This window comes from Pantherophis guttatus, chromosome 2 (genome assembly GCF_059756535.1).
Source record: "Pantherophis guttatus breed Tessera chromosome 2, ASM5975653v1, whole genome shotgun sequence".
NCBI classification, from domain to species: domain Eukaryota; kingdom Metazoa; phylum Chordata; class Lepidosauria; order Squamata; family Colubridae; genus Pantherophis; species Pantherophis guttatus.
In genome coordinates, this window is record NC_142064.1 from 182,774,972 (window position 1) to 182,790,599 (window position 15,628).

General features: G+C 38.4%; 1 protein-coding gene across 4 annotated transcripts in view; it reads right to left on the reverse strand.

Annotated features, from left to right (window-relative positions):
* The window catches only part of ARHGEF37 (Rho guanine nucleotide exchange factor 37), a 60,884-nt gene that overhangs the window by 5,276 nt on the left and 39,980 nt on the right, over window positions 1-15,628 (reverse strand). For all 4 annotated transcript variants that reach the window (XM_034405729.3, XM_034405716.3, XM_034405722.3 and 1 more), the window contains exons 8-12: window positions 10,845-10,955; window positions 10,097-10,426; window positions 9,389-9,517; window positions 7,990-8,185; window positions 3,597-3,769 (exon numbers count right to left, since the gene is read on the reverse strand). In XM_034405729.3, the coding sequence (XP_034261620.2) occupies window positions 3,597-3,769; window positions 7,990-8,185; window positions 9,389-9,517; window positions 10,097-10,426; window positions 10,845-10,955 (939 nt within the window). The remainder of the gene's footprint in view (window positions 1-3,596; window positions 3,770-7,989; window positions 8,186-9,388; window positions 9,518-10,096; window positions 10,427-10,844; window positions 10,956-15,628) is intronic.

A 15,628-nucleotide genomic window follows, 5' to 3' on the forward strand; every position in this document is an offset into this window, starting at 1 on the left:
AATGTGGGTTAGACAGTATCACCACCAGATGGTTTCGTAACTGGCTGACCAACCACACTCAACATGTAGTCCTCAATGGAACTGCATCTACATGGAGGGAAGTATGCAGTGGAGTACCCCAGGGCTCTGTTTTAGGCCCAGTGATCTTCAACATCTTCATCAATGACTTGGACGAGGGGATAGATGGAGAACTCATCAAATTTGCAGATGACACCAAGCTGGCAGGAATAGCCAACACTCCAGAAGATAGGCTCAAGATACAGAAGGATCTTGACAAACTTGAACATTGGGCGCTATCTAACAAAATGAAATTCAACAGTGAAAAAAGCAAGGTTCTATATTTAGGGAAGAAAAACAAAATGCACAGGTACCGTATATGTGGTACCTTGCTCAATAGTAGTAACTGTGAGAGGGATCTTGGAGTCCTAATGGACAACCATTTAGATATGAGCCAGCCGTGTGCAGCAGCTGCCAAAAAAGCCAACACAGTTATGGGCTGCATAAACAGAGGGATAGAATCAAGATCACGTGAAGTGTTAAAACCACTTTATAATGCCTTGGTAAGGCCACACTTGGAATATTGCATTCAATTTTGGTCGCCACGATGTAAAAAAGATGTTGAGACTCTAGAAAGAGTGCAGAGAAGAGCAACAAAGATGATTAGGGGACTGGAGGCTAAAACATATGAAGAATGGTTGCAGGAACTGGGTATGTCTAGTTTGATGAAAAGAAGAACTAGGGGTGACATGATAGAAGTGTTCCAATATCTCAGGGGTTGCCACAAAGAAGAGGGAATCAAACTATTCTTCAAAGCACCTGAGGGTAGAACAAGAAACAATGGGTGGAAACTCTGAAGGATATTGCAAAATCTCCATTCCCACCCCACTCTCGGGTCACCCAGATGTACTCAAAATTTTCGCTACTGGTTCTCCGAACTGCTCAAAATTTCCTCTACTGGTTCTCTAGAACCTCTCAGAACCTGCTGGATTTCACCCCTGATCTTATCCTCAGCTGGGTTAAAGGGGAGAGCCGAGATCTGCCTTCTGCAGAGACCTTTGTCTGTGTTCCTCCTGACTAATACTTTCCAGGCCTTATCCAGATTCCTTATGAATCTGTCTTTATTGCTCTTCTAAAGAATATTTCACTGCTGTTCTTGAGAAAAAGCCCTCGTTCTGTGCTGCTGAGATTGATTTAAATGGGGAAGGAAAGCCAGATACTACATATTATTCAGTGTTGTGGGTTCTGTCCCCATTGGGTGCATTACAGGTTTTCTGTTTCTTTTACCAGTAAAGAGTTAAATATTGCTGCACCATTTGCTATCGTCACTTTGGGAAGTGGATGAAAAACAATTTTGTTCGCTCCATTTTAAATTCAGCGGCATTAGGTGATGATATTATGCACAGACCAATCTCCCTTGCATGCTTATGGCTGCATACTAACTCCATTGCTGCTCATTCTCCTGCTTCACCCTCTTCTGGGCCTCTTACCTATTACAAGAACTATTTGTACTATGGACTTAGTACTTTCTCAGAAGACACTTGGACTGAAATTCAAAAGCAGCTCATCTGAGAGGTCCAGAGAAGAGACATTCATAAAGCTTCTCCCAATACAATAGGTTTAACTTTTAGTAATAGAACCTTGTTGCATTCTGGTTTAGTGGCACTGGGTGATGACTCATTACTGTTACAAAATTGTACAATAGTCACTGCTCAATGTTCCCAGAACCAGTCTCTTGAAGATGCAGTTCCTACAGCAGTTTCTGCAATGCACTATCATTATTTATGATGTCTGGGGGAGTGCCAATTTGCCTACAACACTATAGCTTTAATAGCACCAGCTGCCAGGATGACTACTATTGCTCTATGCTCATATGCATGGACCAATTACAGTAGTATGTTGCTGAGCTGTTCTACAAGTTCTTGGATCTCATCTTGGTATCTTGTGGCTGGTGCTGGAATTCTTCATACTCTTGGATGACTTTGACCTTCATACCTTGGGAAAGGAGTTTGGTGTAGCTCTTTGTGCTCATGGCCTTAAGGGCAAACATCAACTACATCACATGTAATTGCATCCCTAACTTTTGTGAGAGGACACAAGCTAGATTTGCTCTTTATTTTGAAGCAGATATGATGTGATCTGAAGATGGAAAACATTAACGATTGTTCTTTGGAACACTTGGATCTCCTCAAAGATGGAGTATTAGTTAGAGCCATCTACCCCATCCCACAAGACATCCAGGGGGCATTTAGGGGTGTACCCCACAATTTGGCAAACTGTTGTATCTCAGTGTAGTCAATCCTTAAAACACAGAGGTGGCAAGGGATGATGGGATTACTCCCATGAGGCTTTCCCCCAATTATTGATTCCTTAGTTTACTAGAGAACTGATGTAAGTGGAGTGATGGAAAAGAGATCTAAAGCAATAAAGGTATAAAACCAGAAGCAGATAACACCAAACATTAATGAAAGTTCATGTTTCAGCCTACACAATGGTGATAAGAATTGCAATGTGACAGTTCTTCTCCGTGCTTATTTCATCTTGTGCTAAAGATTCATGCTTGCGCTAAATTACAATCTTTTAGAGAAAGATGAACAGGACAAAGTGATTGCACACATACTGTACTGGATGAATTTGCAGATTTTTGGAAAACAATTTCACTTGATAGGGTTTTCAGTAATTTTAATGTTGCCAATTGTGATTCTTTGCCCTTTCAAATAGCTAGGCAGGACATGGATAGCTGGATCCAGGAAGTATTCAATGTTTCTCTAAGGAAGGAAGTAATGTCCACCTTACTTTAAAAGAAGCAGTTGACATTCCTGGTTATGGCTATGTTTAATTAATTTTGCCCAGGGTTCAATGTCCCTGTTTTAAAGAATATAGTTGAAAGATGGTGGGGAATCAGAGGAACATCATAAAAAAGATTTTAGAGGAAACAAGTTTTCTAGATCTTTTCCAGTTCAGATTCTAGTTGTGAGGCAGGAATGGTTTTAGAAATGGTGGTGAATAGTTTTCATTCAGAATTCATGTGGACTAAACTTTTCAGGGTCCTATTAGAACTTTGACTTCTAGCTCCTACACAAGCAGCAAGTGAATGCCCAAGTCTAGCTGTGATCTTATGATCTATCTTGTGATCTTATGTATTGTTAGACATAATCATAAACTAATCCTTCATGTGGCTGCTGCTCCTTATCAATTTTTGTTTTGGTTTTCATTGCTGATTACATGTATATATTTTTATTTGACCAACACCTTGCCAGTTCCCAAATCTGACCCACACTCATGTTTCACTTTGTAAATGTCTCAAGGGTGAGTCAACATATCTGGGCTATTCCATATTTAAATCCATTTGAGATCCTATTTCTAACAAACTACCTGGGGGAGGGGGAAAAAAATCACTTGAGAGGTATGCCCAATTTTGCATCCTGAAATGGCCCTGTTAAAATATAAATCAACATAACAGGACAGGAAATGCCATCATCTGCCAGTTTCCAGCCATAAATTCACTGCCTGTACACAACCCGTACTATTGTCCTTGAAAATCAAAGCAACAAGAAAGACAAAGACAAGAGTGGCTGAAAAGCTTGTGCTTTACTCACCTGTAAAACTGGAGCATTGAAGTACGCTGGGGGATTGGGAGTTTGGGGAAAGTTGTAAGTAGGATGCATTTTCCCAGCAGTATCACCCTGAGGCAACGTCGTTGTTCTGGGCTTTGAGTTGGGGACATAATGGTACCGTTGGAGCTTTCCAGGTGAAACGTAGCCTCTTGGACCTGCATGGCACATAAGACAGGTAAGGTCAGGTTGAAGGCTAGACTGCTGACGAGAAGCAGATTGTTTCCTTGTTGTTTATCAGCTAGCCGATGGCTGTACTGCAACTCCAATGAAAGTGGCATGAACTTGACATAATTGGAAAATAATGGTGTAGAAATAACGATTGATATAAAAAGGAATGGACAAAAAGGCAGCATTTACTGTAGGAAAGAAGAGAGGATGTGTGGGATGTACTAATGAAAGGATGTGATTTTTACAAAAGGTTTTGGCAAGATGTAATCTGTCCTGTTTTAAAAATCAAGGCCAGGAGGAGATATTTTTGAATACATTAAAATTTTACATTCATATAAAAATCCTAATGTTACAGCAACAATGGCTAAACTTTTAACTATGGCTATAGAAGTAAGGTTTTTACTGATTTATGAATGTACGCGTTTTAAAATGCTTAATATAATATCTATCAACTTATTTATCTCAAACTGTTTTATTTTATACTACCCTTTTTATTATACTGTATCTGTGCTTTCTTATTTGTGTCTTTCAACTTAATAATAGCACTTAGCAATAGCACTTAGACTTATATTCCGCTTCACAGTGCTTTACAGCCCTCTCTAAGTGGTTTACATAGTCAGTATATTGCTCCCAACAATCTGGGTCCCCATTTTACCAACCTTTGAAGGATGGAAGGCTGAGTCAACCTTGAGGAGCTCAGAATTGAACTGCTGGCAGTTGGCAGAATTAGCCTGCAGTACTGCATTCTAACCACTGCACACCATGGCTCTTGAACTATAATATTTTGATATTGTTATGTCATGTCATGTCATGTCATGTTGTTATGTTATGTTATGTTATGTTATGTTATGTTATGTTATGTTATGTTGTGTTGTGTTGTGTTGGGTTGTGTTGTGTTGTGTTGTGTTTTGTGGTGTTGTGTTGTGTTGTGTTGTGATGTTATGTTGTTCGTTACGTTACATTATATTATGTTATATTATATTATATTATGTTATGATGTTATGTTATGTTGTTATGCTATGCTATATTATATTATATTATTATTACATTATATTATTACTACGTTATGTTATAGAAAGGAAACAAGATGAGTGGGAAAGATGACCAACATTAGCACAAATATGATGAATGGAGACAAGAAGGAGAGATATAGAGCTATAGAATTAGAATAAGGCCTGGAAAAAAATACATTGTAGGGAAAATATAGAGGAAGGGAAGGGGTGTTTAATATAGATAAAGAAAAGACAAGAAAAAAGAGAGCAAAGGAACTGGTTGCAATATGAAGGCAGAGAGAGGTAGAAAAGTCAGTATAAAAGAATGGGAGAGATGAAAGAAAGGGCAATTTGGACTTCTGCTCCTGCTTTAGGCAAAATTCAACCATGGGACAGGCAACTTATAGTTCAGTTAGTGATCTCCTGGTTGGTGAAAAGAATTCTCTTCCTTCACCCCTCTCTGTAGCTACTTACCACCCCCTGCAGTTCGGACAATGGCTGTCTCATTTTCTGCCTAACAGGACTATGGTAAAAATTGTTGTAATGAGGCATCTCTCCTGTTTTTTGCAATTACCTAATGCATGCAAAATCTGGTAGGGGACCTTACAACTCCTGAGATACTTGATTCCGGCTATCCTACCACCGTTCTAGTTTTATTCCTGACATTTGATTTTCACTGCTCAGAGAGCAAGCAACTCTCTCTTTCATTACAATCATTTAACGAGTATACAAAGGTATCTTTTTTTCCCCCTATCACCTAGTTGCTGAGAAAATCAAGGGAAACTGTCCCGGGGGGGGGGCGGGGTAGATCTACTTCTCATTAATAAAATGCAACTGACTAGGAATTATATTCTCAATGGGAACTAATAAAATGTGACTGGCTAAAATAAATCTGTCTGAATCAAATTAAAGGTCCATTTGATCCAATACTCTGGTTTCCACAGTGGTCAATTCTTGATCTCTAAGAAGCTCAGTGACTAGTATTTTAATTCACTCAAATACTGAAAGGCTTATAAAAACAACTGTTCAGTGGTAAGCACTCTCAATTAAACTAGAAGAATGACAAAATGCTGGATGTGCCTTAATCTACCCTATTTTTCGGAGTATAAGACGCACCTTTTTCCCCCCTAAAAGAGAGTGAAAATTTGGGTGCGTCTTATACACCGAATGTAGCCCCACCAACCCAGTGGCCCCCACCCTATGGCCTCTGCCTCCCAGCAATTTACCTCCTTGCAGCAAGCTGTAGGAAGAAACAGTCTGCTTCAACACAGCCTAATTAGTACAGGCTAATTGTCCCTTGGATCGGCCTCCCGAATCTCAGCTGTTTCAGGCTGCAGGGATTGCCATTGCCTATTGCTGCGTGGGCCTCTGCTGCTTGCTGCAAAGAGGTAAATTGCTGGAAGCAGTTTTTTTTTTCTTGTGCTAATCAAGCTATGCTGAAAACGAAAGTAAAAGTGTTTGCAGTTTACTGCAAAGAGGCAAAATTGCTGAGAGTCAGAGGCAGATTTCTTTTTCTTGTTTTCCTCACCAAAGAAGGTAGTTGTGTCTTATAGTCTGGAGCATCTTATACTCCAAAAAATACAGTATTTTTTTAAAATATTAATGGTTTTAGAACACAAATAAAAACTATACTGAAAAGTTTAAAAAATCTGCCAAAGGAAAGACTGCAGATTTCTTTTTTTCCTTCCACATTAGCTAATCAGACTATTAGATCACATGTTACATGAGCAATAGCACTCTATAATAATCTTCCCCAAATTGCTGAACTCCAGATCTGATGGACTATAATTCCCCTGATAACCAGCCAGAGATTTGGGAGTTGTAATCCAACACATCTGGACCTCACCAGATTAGGCTCAATGAAATCTTCTGTGGTTATGGCTTAAGCTTCTTATCTGATGCAGTAGGCATGTAAGAGATATCAGACGCAGATTCATTTTACATCAAAAGGCTGCACTTCATCAAAGACTGTTCTGCAGCCAGATCAATTTACTCACCCCTTCTTTTCCTGCTAAAAAAGTTCTAAATGCCAATATGTATTTTGTAAAATGATCCTTTTGGATCATTTGAATTTATAGGTGCATCTTTCCACAATACCAACCTCCATTGTTTAAGGACTTGTTGCAATTAAAGCATATATAATTCAAAAAAATATAAACCAGGTAGGTAGACTAGGTTGTATATGAAACAGTATATATTTGTATATAGCTATACAAATTAGCCATGATGGGATTTTGATGCATAAACAGAATACAAAAATATTTTGACTATAAACAAACAACTGCCTTCAGTTGAGTTTGACTTTTACTAATTTCAGGGTATACACACATACAGTCATGTGAAAAAGAAAATACATCCCCTTTGTGTTGTAGGGTTTTACGTATCAGGACATAATAAAAACCATCTGATCCTTAGCAGTTTTTAAAAGTAGGCAAATCCAAGATGAACAATGACACATAACATACACCATGTCATCATTTATTTGACAAGCCCAGAGGATTCCTGATAATCTCCCATTCAAATATTACACAGATCTGATCCTATTTAGGTTTTTGAGATAGATATTTCAAAGAACCATGGATTTTTTTTAAAAAGGCAGGTACTAGGGAGGGGGAGGGAGCATTACTTTTCAAATTTCACAAAACAGAATAATGTGTGATATTCACACAGACTGGGTTTAGACCAAGTGTGAAATCCAGCAGGTTCTGACACGTTCTGGACAACCGGTAGTGGAAATTTTGAGTAGTTCGGAGAACCAGTAGCGGGAATTTTGAGTAGTTCGGAGAATACCACCTCTGGCTGGCCCCAAAGTGGGGTGGGAATGGAGATTTTGCAATATCCCTCCCCTAGGATTGGAGAGGGAATGAGGATTTTGCAGTATCCTTCCCCTGCCATGCCCACTAATCCACGCCCACCAATCCACGCCCACAGAACCAGTAGTAAAAATATTTGGATTTCACCACTGGTTTAGACTGATCAGACCATCCCAACTTACCACTCTTGGTAACAAAGAAAATAAGTCCTTGGTACTCCCTGAGCTTGCTTGTTTTCTTGCAGAGTTGATGATGATTACCTAATTTAGGTCATGAAACATCTGCAAGGAAACCACCAAGCTCAGGGAACACCAAGGATCCTCATTTCAACCCTGAACTACAAACATTCTTCCTTATCAGTACAAAGAAAAGGGTTCTGGTTGATTGCAACACTAACAATACCTCCTGAATCAACCAGCCATCGGTTTGTGTTGCCCTTGGAGTCCATGCCATGCAAAAAAGCCACTATCTGCCCTCTCTGCAGAGTCAAGTCCATGTCCTTGCAGCCACCGGTGTCACTTGTCACTTGGTACAATTTATCTGGGCCATGTTTGTTCAGAAGCAAATGGACCTTCTTCTCCTCTGCAGAGCTAAGAGCCTATTGAAAAGGTAGAAGGAGAAATGAGTCAGAAACAATATCCCCTGTGGAAGAAATATGCTGCTGTGCTTTATGCACTTATGCATGAATCATAATGAAACAAAGTGCTAATGCATCTAACCAAAAATATCCGAGAACAAGGTGTGACAAATAGTTTCAGAAGACAGATAAAATAGGCAATTCTGCAAATGAGGCAGAGTAGGACTGCAAGAAAATGGACACTGGGAAAAGGAGAGGGAAAATTATTTTCATCTGCTTCTAATACTACCAGTTCTATTTCTTCTACAGGGCCAAAAGCAATACATTTGCTCGAGACAGCTGCTGCTGAATCTTAATGCTACAGCCTTTCAAACAATCATGTGAACTAAGGTCAACTACTCTGAAAAATGTCAGTAGGCTGAATAAAACATGTCTAAATTAAATTTTAAAAGGCAAAGCATAATAATTGTCTACTTGTTACCCTTCCATTGCTCAGGATTGAAATATCTAAAATCTGTCTGTATGTTTTACGTGCACATTTCTCAAATTATAAAGTTTAAGCAATCTGGCCAGTAATTTCTTTAATGGCAAGTTCATTTAATGGTACTGCAAAATCAACTGACTAAGATTATCTGTTTTATCCTTCCTAATGCTTCTACTGGCCCTGAGATTGTTTTGGGATTACTAGTAACTAAATTTGTTTAGTCAGAAGTTATTACAAAGGCCATCCATCGGCCTACAATTTATACTAAAACTATCATTTGCTGCAGAAATAACTTCTATATACACTACGGCATGTATGGGTCAATGACTCAAAAAAAAGATCTTAAAAGGGTTCATACACTTTTCTCCTAAAATGCATACAATGCACAAATAGGTTGTTTAGTAAAGATTTCTGAGTGCCTTAATGAAAAATGTGACATCATCAACTACAACTCATCTTGAGTACTTCACAAAAGGGTAAAGCAAACTCTCCAAAGACAAGCAAGCAAGCCTTTGAATTATTCACTTCCCTTGCACCCAAATTCCAAGTTTATACACAAATCAATCCAAGCATCCAAATATCACAGAATATCACTGGATAAGACCTAAAGTTCACCTGGAATTAGCATCTGCTTTTTCCATGCCCATGCCAAATATTTATGAGTTAACTATTCATCAGTCAACTGAGGAAATTGTGCACGAGTAAACACCCACCCTCCTGCTTTTCCAGTAGCATCATACCTGCACAACGGGGCTTGGCAATTCGGTATCAAACTTCTCCTGGAGAAAGTACAGCTGATCTTCGGCCTGTTTTAAAGTATTGGTTACCATTTTCCAAAATTCAGTTGCAGAGAGATGTTTATGGGGCAGCTGTAAGAATAAGCCTAGAATTAAATGACTGAAAGTGTGTGTAAAACTATTAGTCTCCTAATTTTCTTAAACTTTGTATCAGGTCTCCTGCTATTTATACCAGTGGTGGGTTTCAAAATTTTTTACTACCAGTTCTGTGGGTGTGGCTTGGTGGGCATGGCAGGGGAAGGATATTGTAAAATCTCCATTCCCACCCCACTCCAGGGGAAGGTCACTGTAAAATCTCCATTCCCTCCACACTCCAGGAGAAGGAAACTGCAAAATCCCCATTTCCTCCTGATCAGCTGGGACTCGGGAGGCAGAGAATAGATGGGGGCAGGGCCAGTCAGGGGTGGCATTTACCGGTTCTCCAAACTACTCAAAATTTCCGCTATCAGTTCTCCAGAACTGGTCAGAACCTGCTGAATACCACCTCTGATTTATACCATTCATAACAGGCTGCACATCAGCACAAAAATATTTTAGGATATGGACTGGGATTTCTGTGTTTTCAAGGAAATGCTACATTTTTTCCCTCTTCGAGTATATGCCTATTGGTTGCATGCAGGAGGAAAGAATCAAATAGAAATCGCCTCTTACCTGGACAATCTCCCCTTCTGCCTCTTGGAGGACTTGCTTGGCCAGATCCCTCTGAAGAGTCACGAAAGAACACAGGATGCAGGCCAGCCACTTCAGGGCCACTTGATTGAATGTAGGAAGCTCAGATACAAGCAAGGAGTTAATGCCAAGATAGGTATTCATGATAGCCTCTTCCTCGTAGGTCACACTGCCCGTTTCGTTCCTCTTTTCCTCATATTCCTCATAGTCGAGCAGCTTATCCGATCGCTTCTTGATTAGTTTCTGGGGTCCCCTCAGAGTCTCTGACAAGTTGCACAGCGGCTTATATACCAGGTGCTCCAGCCTCTGCTTCTGTAAAGGAAGAGATGCAGACTTTTCTCAAATCTTGACCTCCTTTGCTCTGTTCCGAAGTGGAAGATCAGAAGCCTCTGGTCCTTCTCCTTGCTATATACCTAATATTTAGAGAAATCTTAGATCATCTAGAACAATCTCAAAGAACTTGCTTTGAAATTTTGGAATATATATATGACATTATGTTCCATTTCTCAGAAACTGGCTCATTAGGTAAGATGAATTTTTTTTTTCCTTTGAAAAAGCCCTGTATCTCACAATTGGTTTATCATCATTCATTATCGTCTTCAGTTATGCCGAGACTACAACTCCTAAAATCCCAGTTTGCCTGCAAATGTGAGAAGGCAAAGCTATAATCAGTCAATCCGATCCTTCCCTCTTCCCAAATTTGGCAAACTAGAAATGAAATTATACTTACGTAGACAGGAAAGATGGTGCTGTGAAGCTTTTTTGCAAGGGAACAATATGGTTGGATAATGTATGTTTCTATATCCAATTCATCCTCATGTGGTTTGAAACTAAGGAACATCTGAAAGATAAAGAAATTAATCTGATAACCTAAAAACATGATCTTATCGGGATCATGTCCACGAAATCAGTCTCTAAAATGCCATTATTATTTATTGAAAAGCAGTATTTTTCAGGTTAAACATGCATGAGTTATGGAAATAATATACAGTTAGATTATAAAGGAGGGATATGTAGAAGAAAGGCTTGAAAACTACATTGAATTTTAATTTTAAAGAATTTTTATAAAATGATGTATCATTGGTACATGACACCAGATAAATTATCCAAAATGTATAAAAGCAAATTTTAAATATTTGTTGAAAATGTAATCAAACAGTGTACTGTACATTTTTCATCTTTGGTGGACCTGCAGCAAAAGTATTGGAATCAAATACGTATTTTGATGAAAATGGTTTTAAAAGTAAATATACAATGAGACTGTTCTTTTAGGCTTAATGGACAAACAAATAGAAACCTGTTCTGGAACTTTATTTTTACATATGATAATGGAAGCAAGACTTTATATGCTCAAAGGTGGGAGGGCTTACAAACACCAGCAATGGAAGAATGGATGATGAAGCTGGTAGAATTGGTGGAGATGGCAAAACTGGCAGCCTTGATTTTAAAAAAAAGACTTTGACAAATTTTATTTCTACTTGGTAATTTACTCTTGGACTTTTTGTGGGACAGAAATGAAAAACTGATTTGGAGATTTGATGATTCTGTGGGACCATCAAAATAATGCAGCAAATATTAATCTTAGAATAAGAGTTTGATGCATGTTTTTTATCTGTATGTACCAGGGGTGAAATCCAGCAGGTTCTGACCAGTTCTGGAGAACCAGCAGAACTTTTGAGTAGTTTGGAGAACCGGCAAATACCACCTCCGACTGGCCCCCGAGTGGGGAGGGAATGAGGATTTTGCAGTATCCTTCCCCTGCCACGCCCACCAAGCCATGCTCACCAAGCCACACTATGCCCACCAAGCCACGCCCACAGATCTGGTAGTAAAAAAATTGAATTTCACCACTGATCTGTACCAAAGAAAGTCAGAATTCATTCTTTTTCTATTTTTTCTATTTTTTTCTTTTGTCTTATCCCCTTTTCTGAATTGTTTTCTTTTTCAAATCTTTTTTCCTGTTTCTTTATTGTTTAATTTAGTATTTTTTAAAAAAATAAATAAAGTTATATACTTTTTAAATCCATGAGTTATAGCACACTATCTAAAATAGGGAAAAGAAAAAGAGAATGCAGGAAAGAGATAGAAAGAAGGGGGAAAGGAAGCTTTGGTCAGTTCCATAAAAGTTGGAAAGTGGTGAATTGTGATCACAGGTTAATATTTGCCACTGTCCAGCTTTTATTATAGAAATAATAAAGGCAGGACACCAATCAAATAAATAAATATAGAATCCAGTTATGGTTTTTATTTCTACTTCAAAATTGCAGTTTACACAAAGACTAAAAATGCTATACACAAATATTATTAATAGGTGGTGGCACTTCTGTTATGGATATTGTTGTGAAGTCTCATTCTGGGAGAATCCTGGTGTCTGTGTACTGAGGTTGGACCATAAATTAATGCAAATGTTTCATGAGTCGCCTCCCAAACTTTGCTTTACAAAGTTTACAAATTTACTAATTTACAAAGTTTACAAATGCTTTACAAATTTACAAATTCATCAGCACATTTACACAGATGTTTCCATTGATCAGAGTCTACTTCCAATTAAATATTCATAAACATGGTCGTCTTCTTTTGCTCTGACTACAGAGCAGGCCTTGAGAAGCAGGTGGGAAATGGTTACTTTTTACTTGGAAAAGTAAAAAAGCATGAGAATCAGAATGAGATAACCCCTCCCTTGACTTTGTCCTTAAGAAAGGAGAAGGTTCTCTACAGGCTTTCAAGATTCTGTTAATAGCATTGCAATATTTAGACTTATATACTGCTTCACAGTGCTTTACAGCCATCTCTAAGGAATTTACAGAGTCAGCAAATTGCCCCCAACAATCTGGGTTCTCGTTTTACCAACCTCAGAAGGATGGAAGGCTGAGTCAACCTTGAGCCTGGTGAGGTTTGAACTGCCAAATTGCAGGCAGGTGGCATTCAACAGGAGTAGCCTGCAGTACTGCATTCTAATCACTGTGCCATAGTGGGTCTTAATGAACCCCAACAAGAAATTCTAACAAGTAGCATTGCTAGAATTCCTGCAATGTTGGTTTCTTGGCCTGACCTACCTTGAACAGGTAACATCTCCCCATCATCTCAAAATTATTATTATTATTATTATTATTATTATTATTATTATTATTATTATTATTATTATTATTATTATTATTATTATTCACTTCAGATGTCTGAGTTTAAAAAACAAAACAAAATTTAAGTCTTTAAAATGTGCCTTTTGGTTACACGTTTTGAAGGAGGATTGTCTAAGACGAATTTGCAATATTGTTGCATCAGATTTGAAATCTCTTGTAGATTCCTGATGACAAAATGCTCTCTTTGGGAAAACTTTCTTACCAATTGAGTCTGACATCCTATTCTGAGGAGCATCAGTGGCTGGTAAACCTATATTTTCTTTACTTTGGTGGATGCCTTGACTTCAGAGAAGACATCATGTGTGCTGCTACCACCCCTTCCTTTTCCTCTTTCCCCTCCTGGGTTCCCCACATTTAATGGCCTATGATAGAAGTTTGGTCACTGCCCAATCATTCCTTCCAATTCAGAACTAAGGGGATATTTATACTATATTCCCAAAATCCTACCTGCCACATGGTGTGCCAGATGTTTTGGATTTTTTTCTTCCTTTTGCCTTCTTACATAATTCCGCTGTTGGAATTATGATTGCTCCTGGACATTTAATTTAAATGTTCCCCAAATACTAAACTGAAGCATGTTCAGCATTATTAATTTCAACAGAAAATGCTATTAACAATTTTGAAGACATTATTTCCAGCTTTGGTTCTGGAGAGTCAGATAACAAAATATTCTATTCTTCTGATGCTGCTTGGTTGGTTCTACTGTTTTGGACATTAAAAGGAAGCAATAGGCAATCTGGTGTTCAGGCATACCTGAATATATGCTACGGTAATATGTTCCCTTTCTAAGATTTGCTTCCACGTTAAAAATCTTAATGGATGAGGCTAGCTGAGTTCTTGCAAAAATGTATCACTTTTCTCTCTGTCTATGGCGATTCTCTATCCACCAGGTCATGGTTGTCCCAAAGGTGCTTTTTTCAAAAGGCAACTGGACTTTCTTGGGGGTTCCCCCCCCCCTTTGAAAAGGTTTCACTTCTCATCCAAGAAGCTTGAAAGAAAGAAAAAACAAGAAATTCTGGTTGCCTTTCGGGGGGGGGGAGCACCTTTGGGTTACTTCTCCCTCACAAGAATATTTCTCCATTCTGATGCTTTTAAAATTTAGATGAGCAGCCCATGAACAGATGTAAATTTGAATTTGGAAATGGCAAGCAAGATTAAAATCTTGGCTAAACATCTCCCAGGCTTTCCTTTCAAAACTGTGGTACTGTAAAGATCTGCCTCTGTGGCCATTTTCTATGCCATTTCACTATGTGCGCTTACAACAGCAAGCATCAAACAGGAATCAGTTCTAAAGTTAATTTGCACATGGGCCTGCTACTACTAAAACCCACTATTTATGCACATGGCATAGATTACCATCCATTAAAGTCTATTCCAGTCCACTTCATTCATAATTTGAAGTATTATTTGAACTTACTGCCTGGGCACAGCAATTATATCCAAGAGTTAACTTTCCCTGGATTGATTAAGCCCTTTTATATTTTAAGGTTCAGATGGTTTTGTGATTATTCAGAATGAATCCTCATTGTATTTTAGGGAAGTAGTTTACATCTTACCAACCAGCTGGTAATTTCTCTTCCTCTAAATTCATTATAGTTTTGTTTTTTTTTCAAAATCTTCTTAGCCTACAATGGCTTTGGCAGGAGATTAGCCTTGACGGCAGAAAGTATTTATTCAGCAAATGGCTCCTGATGGACATTGCAGCTGACAACAGATTTTCCCATTTTAAAAGGGAAATCCTTGAATTCATAGCAGAAATATGTTATCAGTGATTCTTAAAGTATCTCCCCGAACTACTGTAGGGAAAGAGCAGGAAAAGGCTAATGTTGTAATGTCTTACTTGTGGTCTCTACTGAGAAAGCTGTCTGGACTCTTCGGGAATCGAAACCTGAACTAGACAGGAATTGTTTTTTTTATAATTGCACTGTAGGGCAGAGGAGAGTGACAAGATACATTAAGACTGCATGTGTTGCTGAAAATCTTGTCTGTGGTGCTGGTATCCAATTGCAATTCTAAACAGGTTCCTAAGTAGAGAAATCTTATTTTAATGGCCTATGTGGGAAAAGGCCGTCTGTTATTCACAAATGTCCAGTAAATTGGAAGGTACATCATCAGATTGATGAATGTAATTTGTGTGATCAGACAAACAAAATTAAAGGTTATATTTTTGTCGATGTATTATACAATAAACTGAATTATGTCAATAGGCTAAATCGCAGCAGAATTTGGTCCCTTGCATGCAAAGTCCCTTACATCTGGTAAATTGAAATTTCACAGTAATCCCAGGCCAGACATTTGTGGAAGTCCTTATTAACAAGAAGGTGAATTAGGAGTCACATTAACATGGTTTATAAGTGACCGATGCTCACACTTA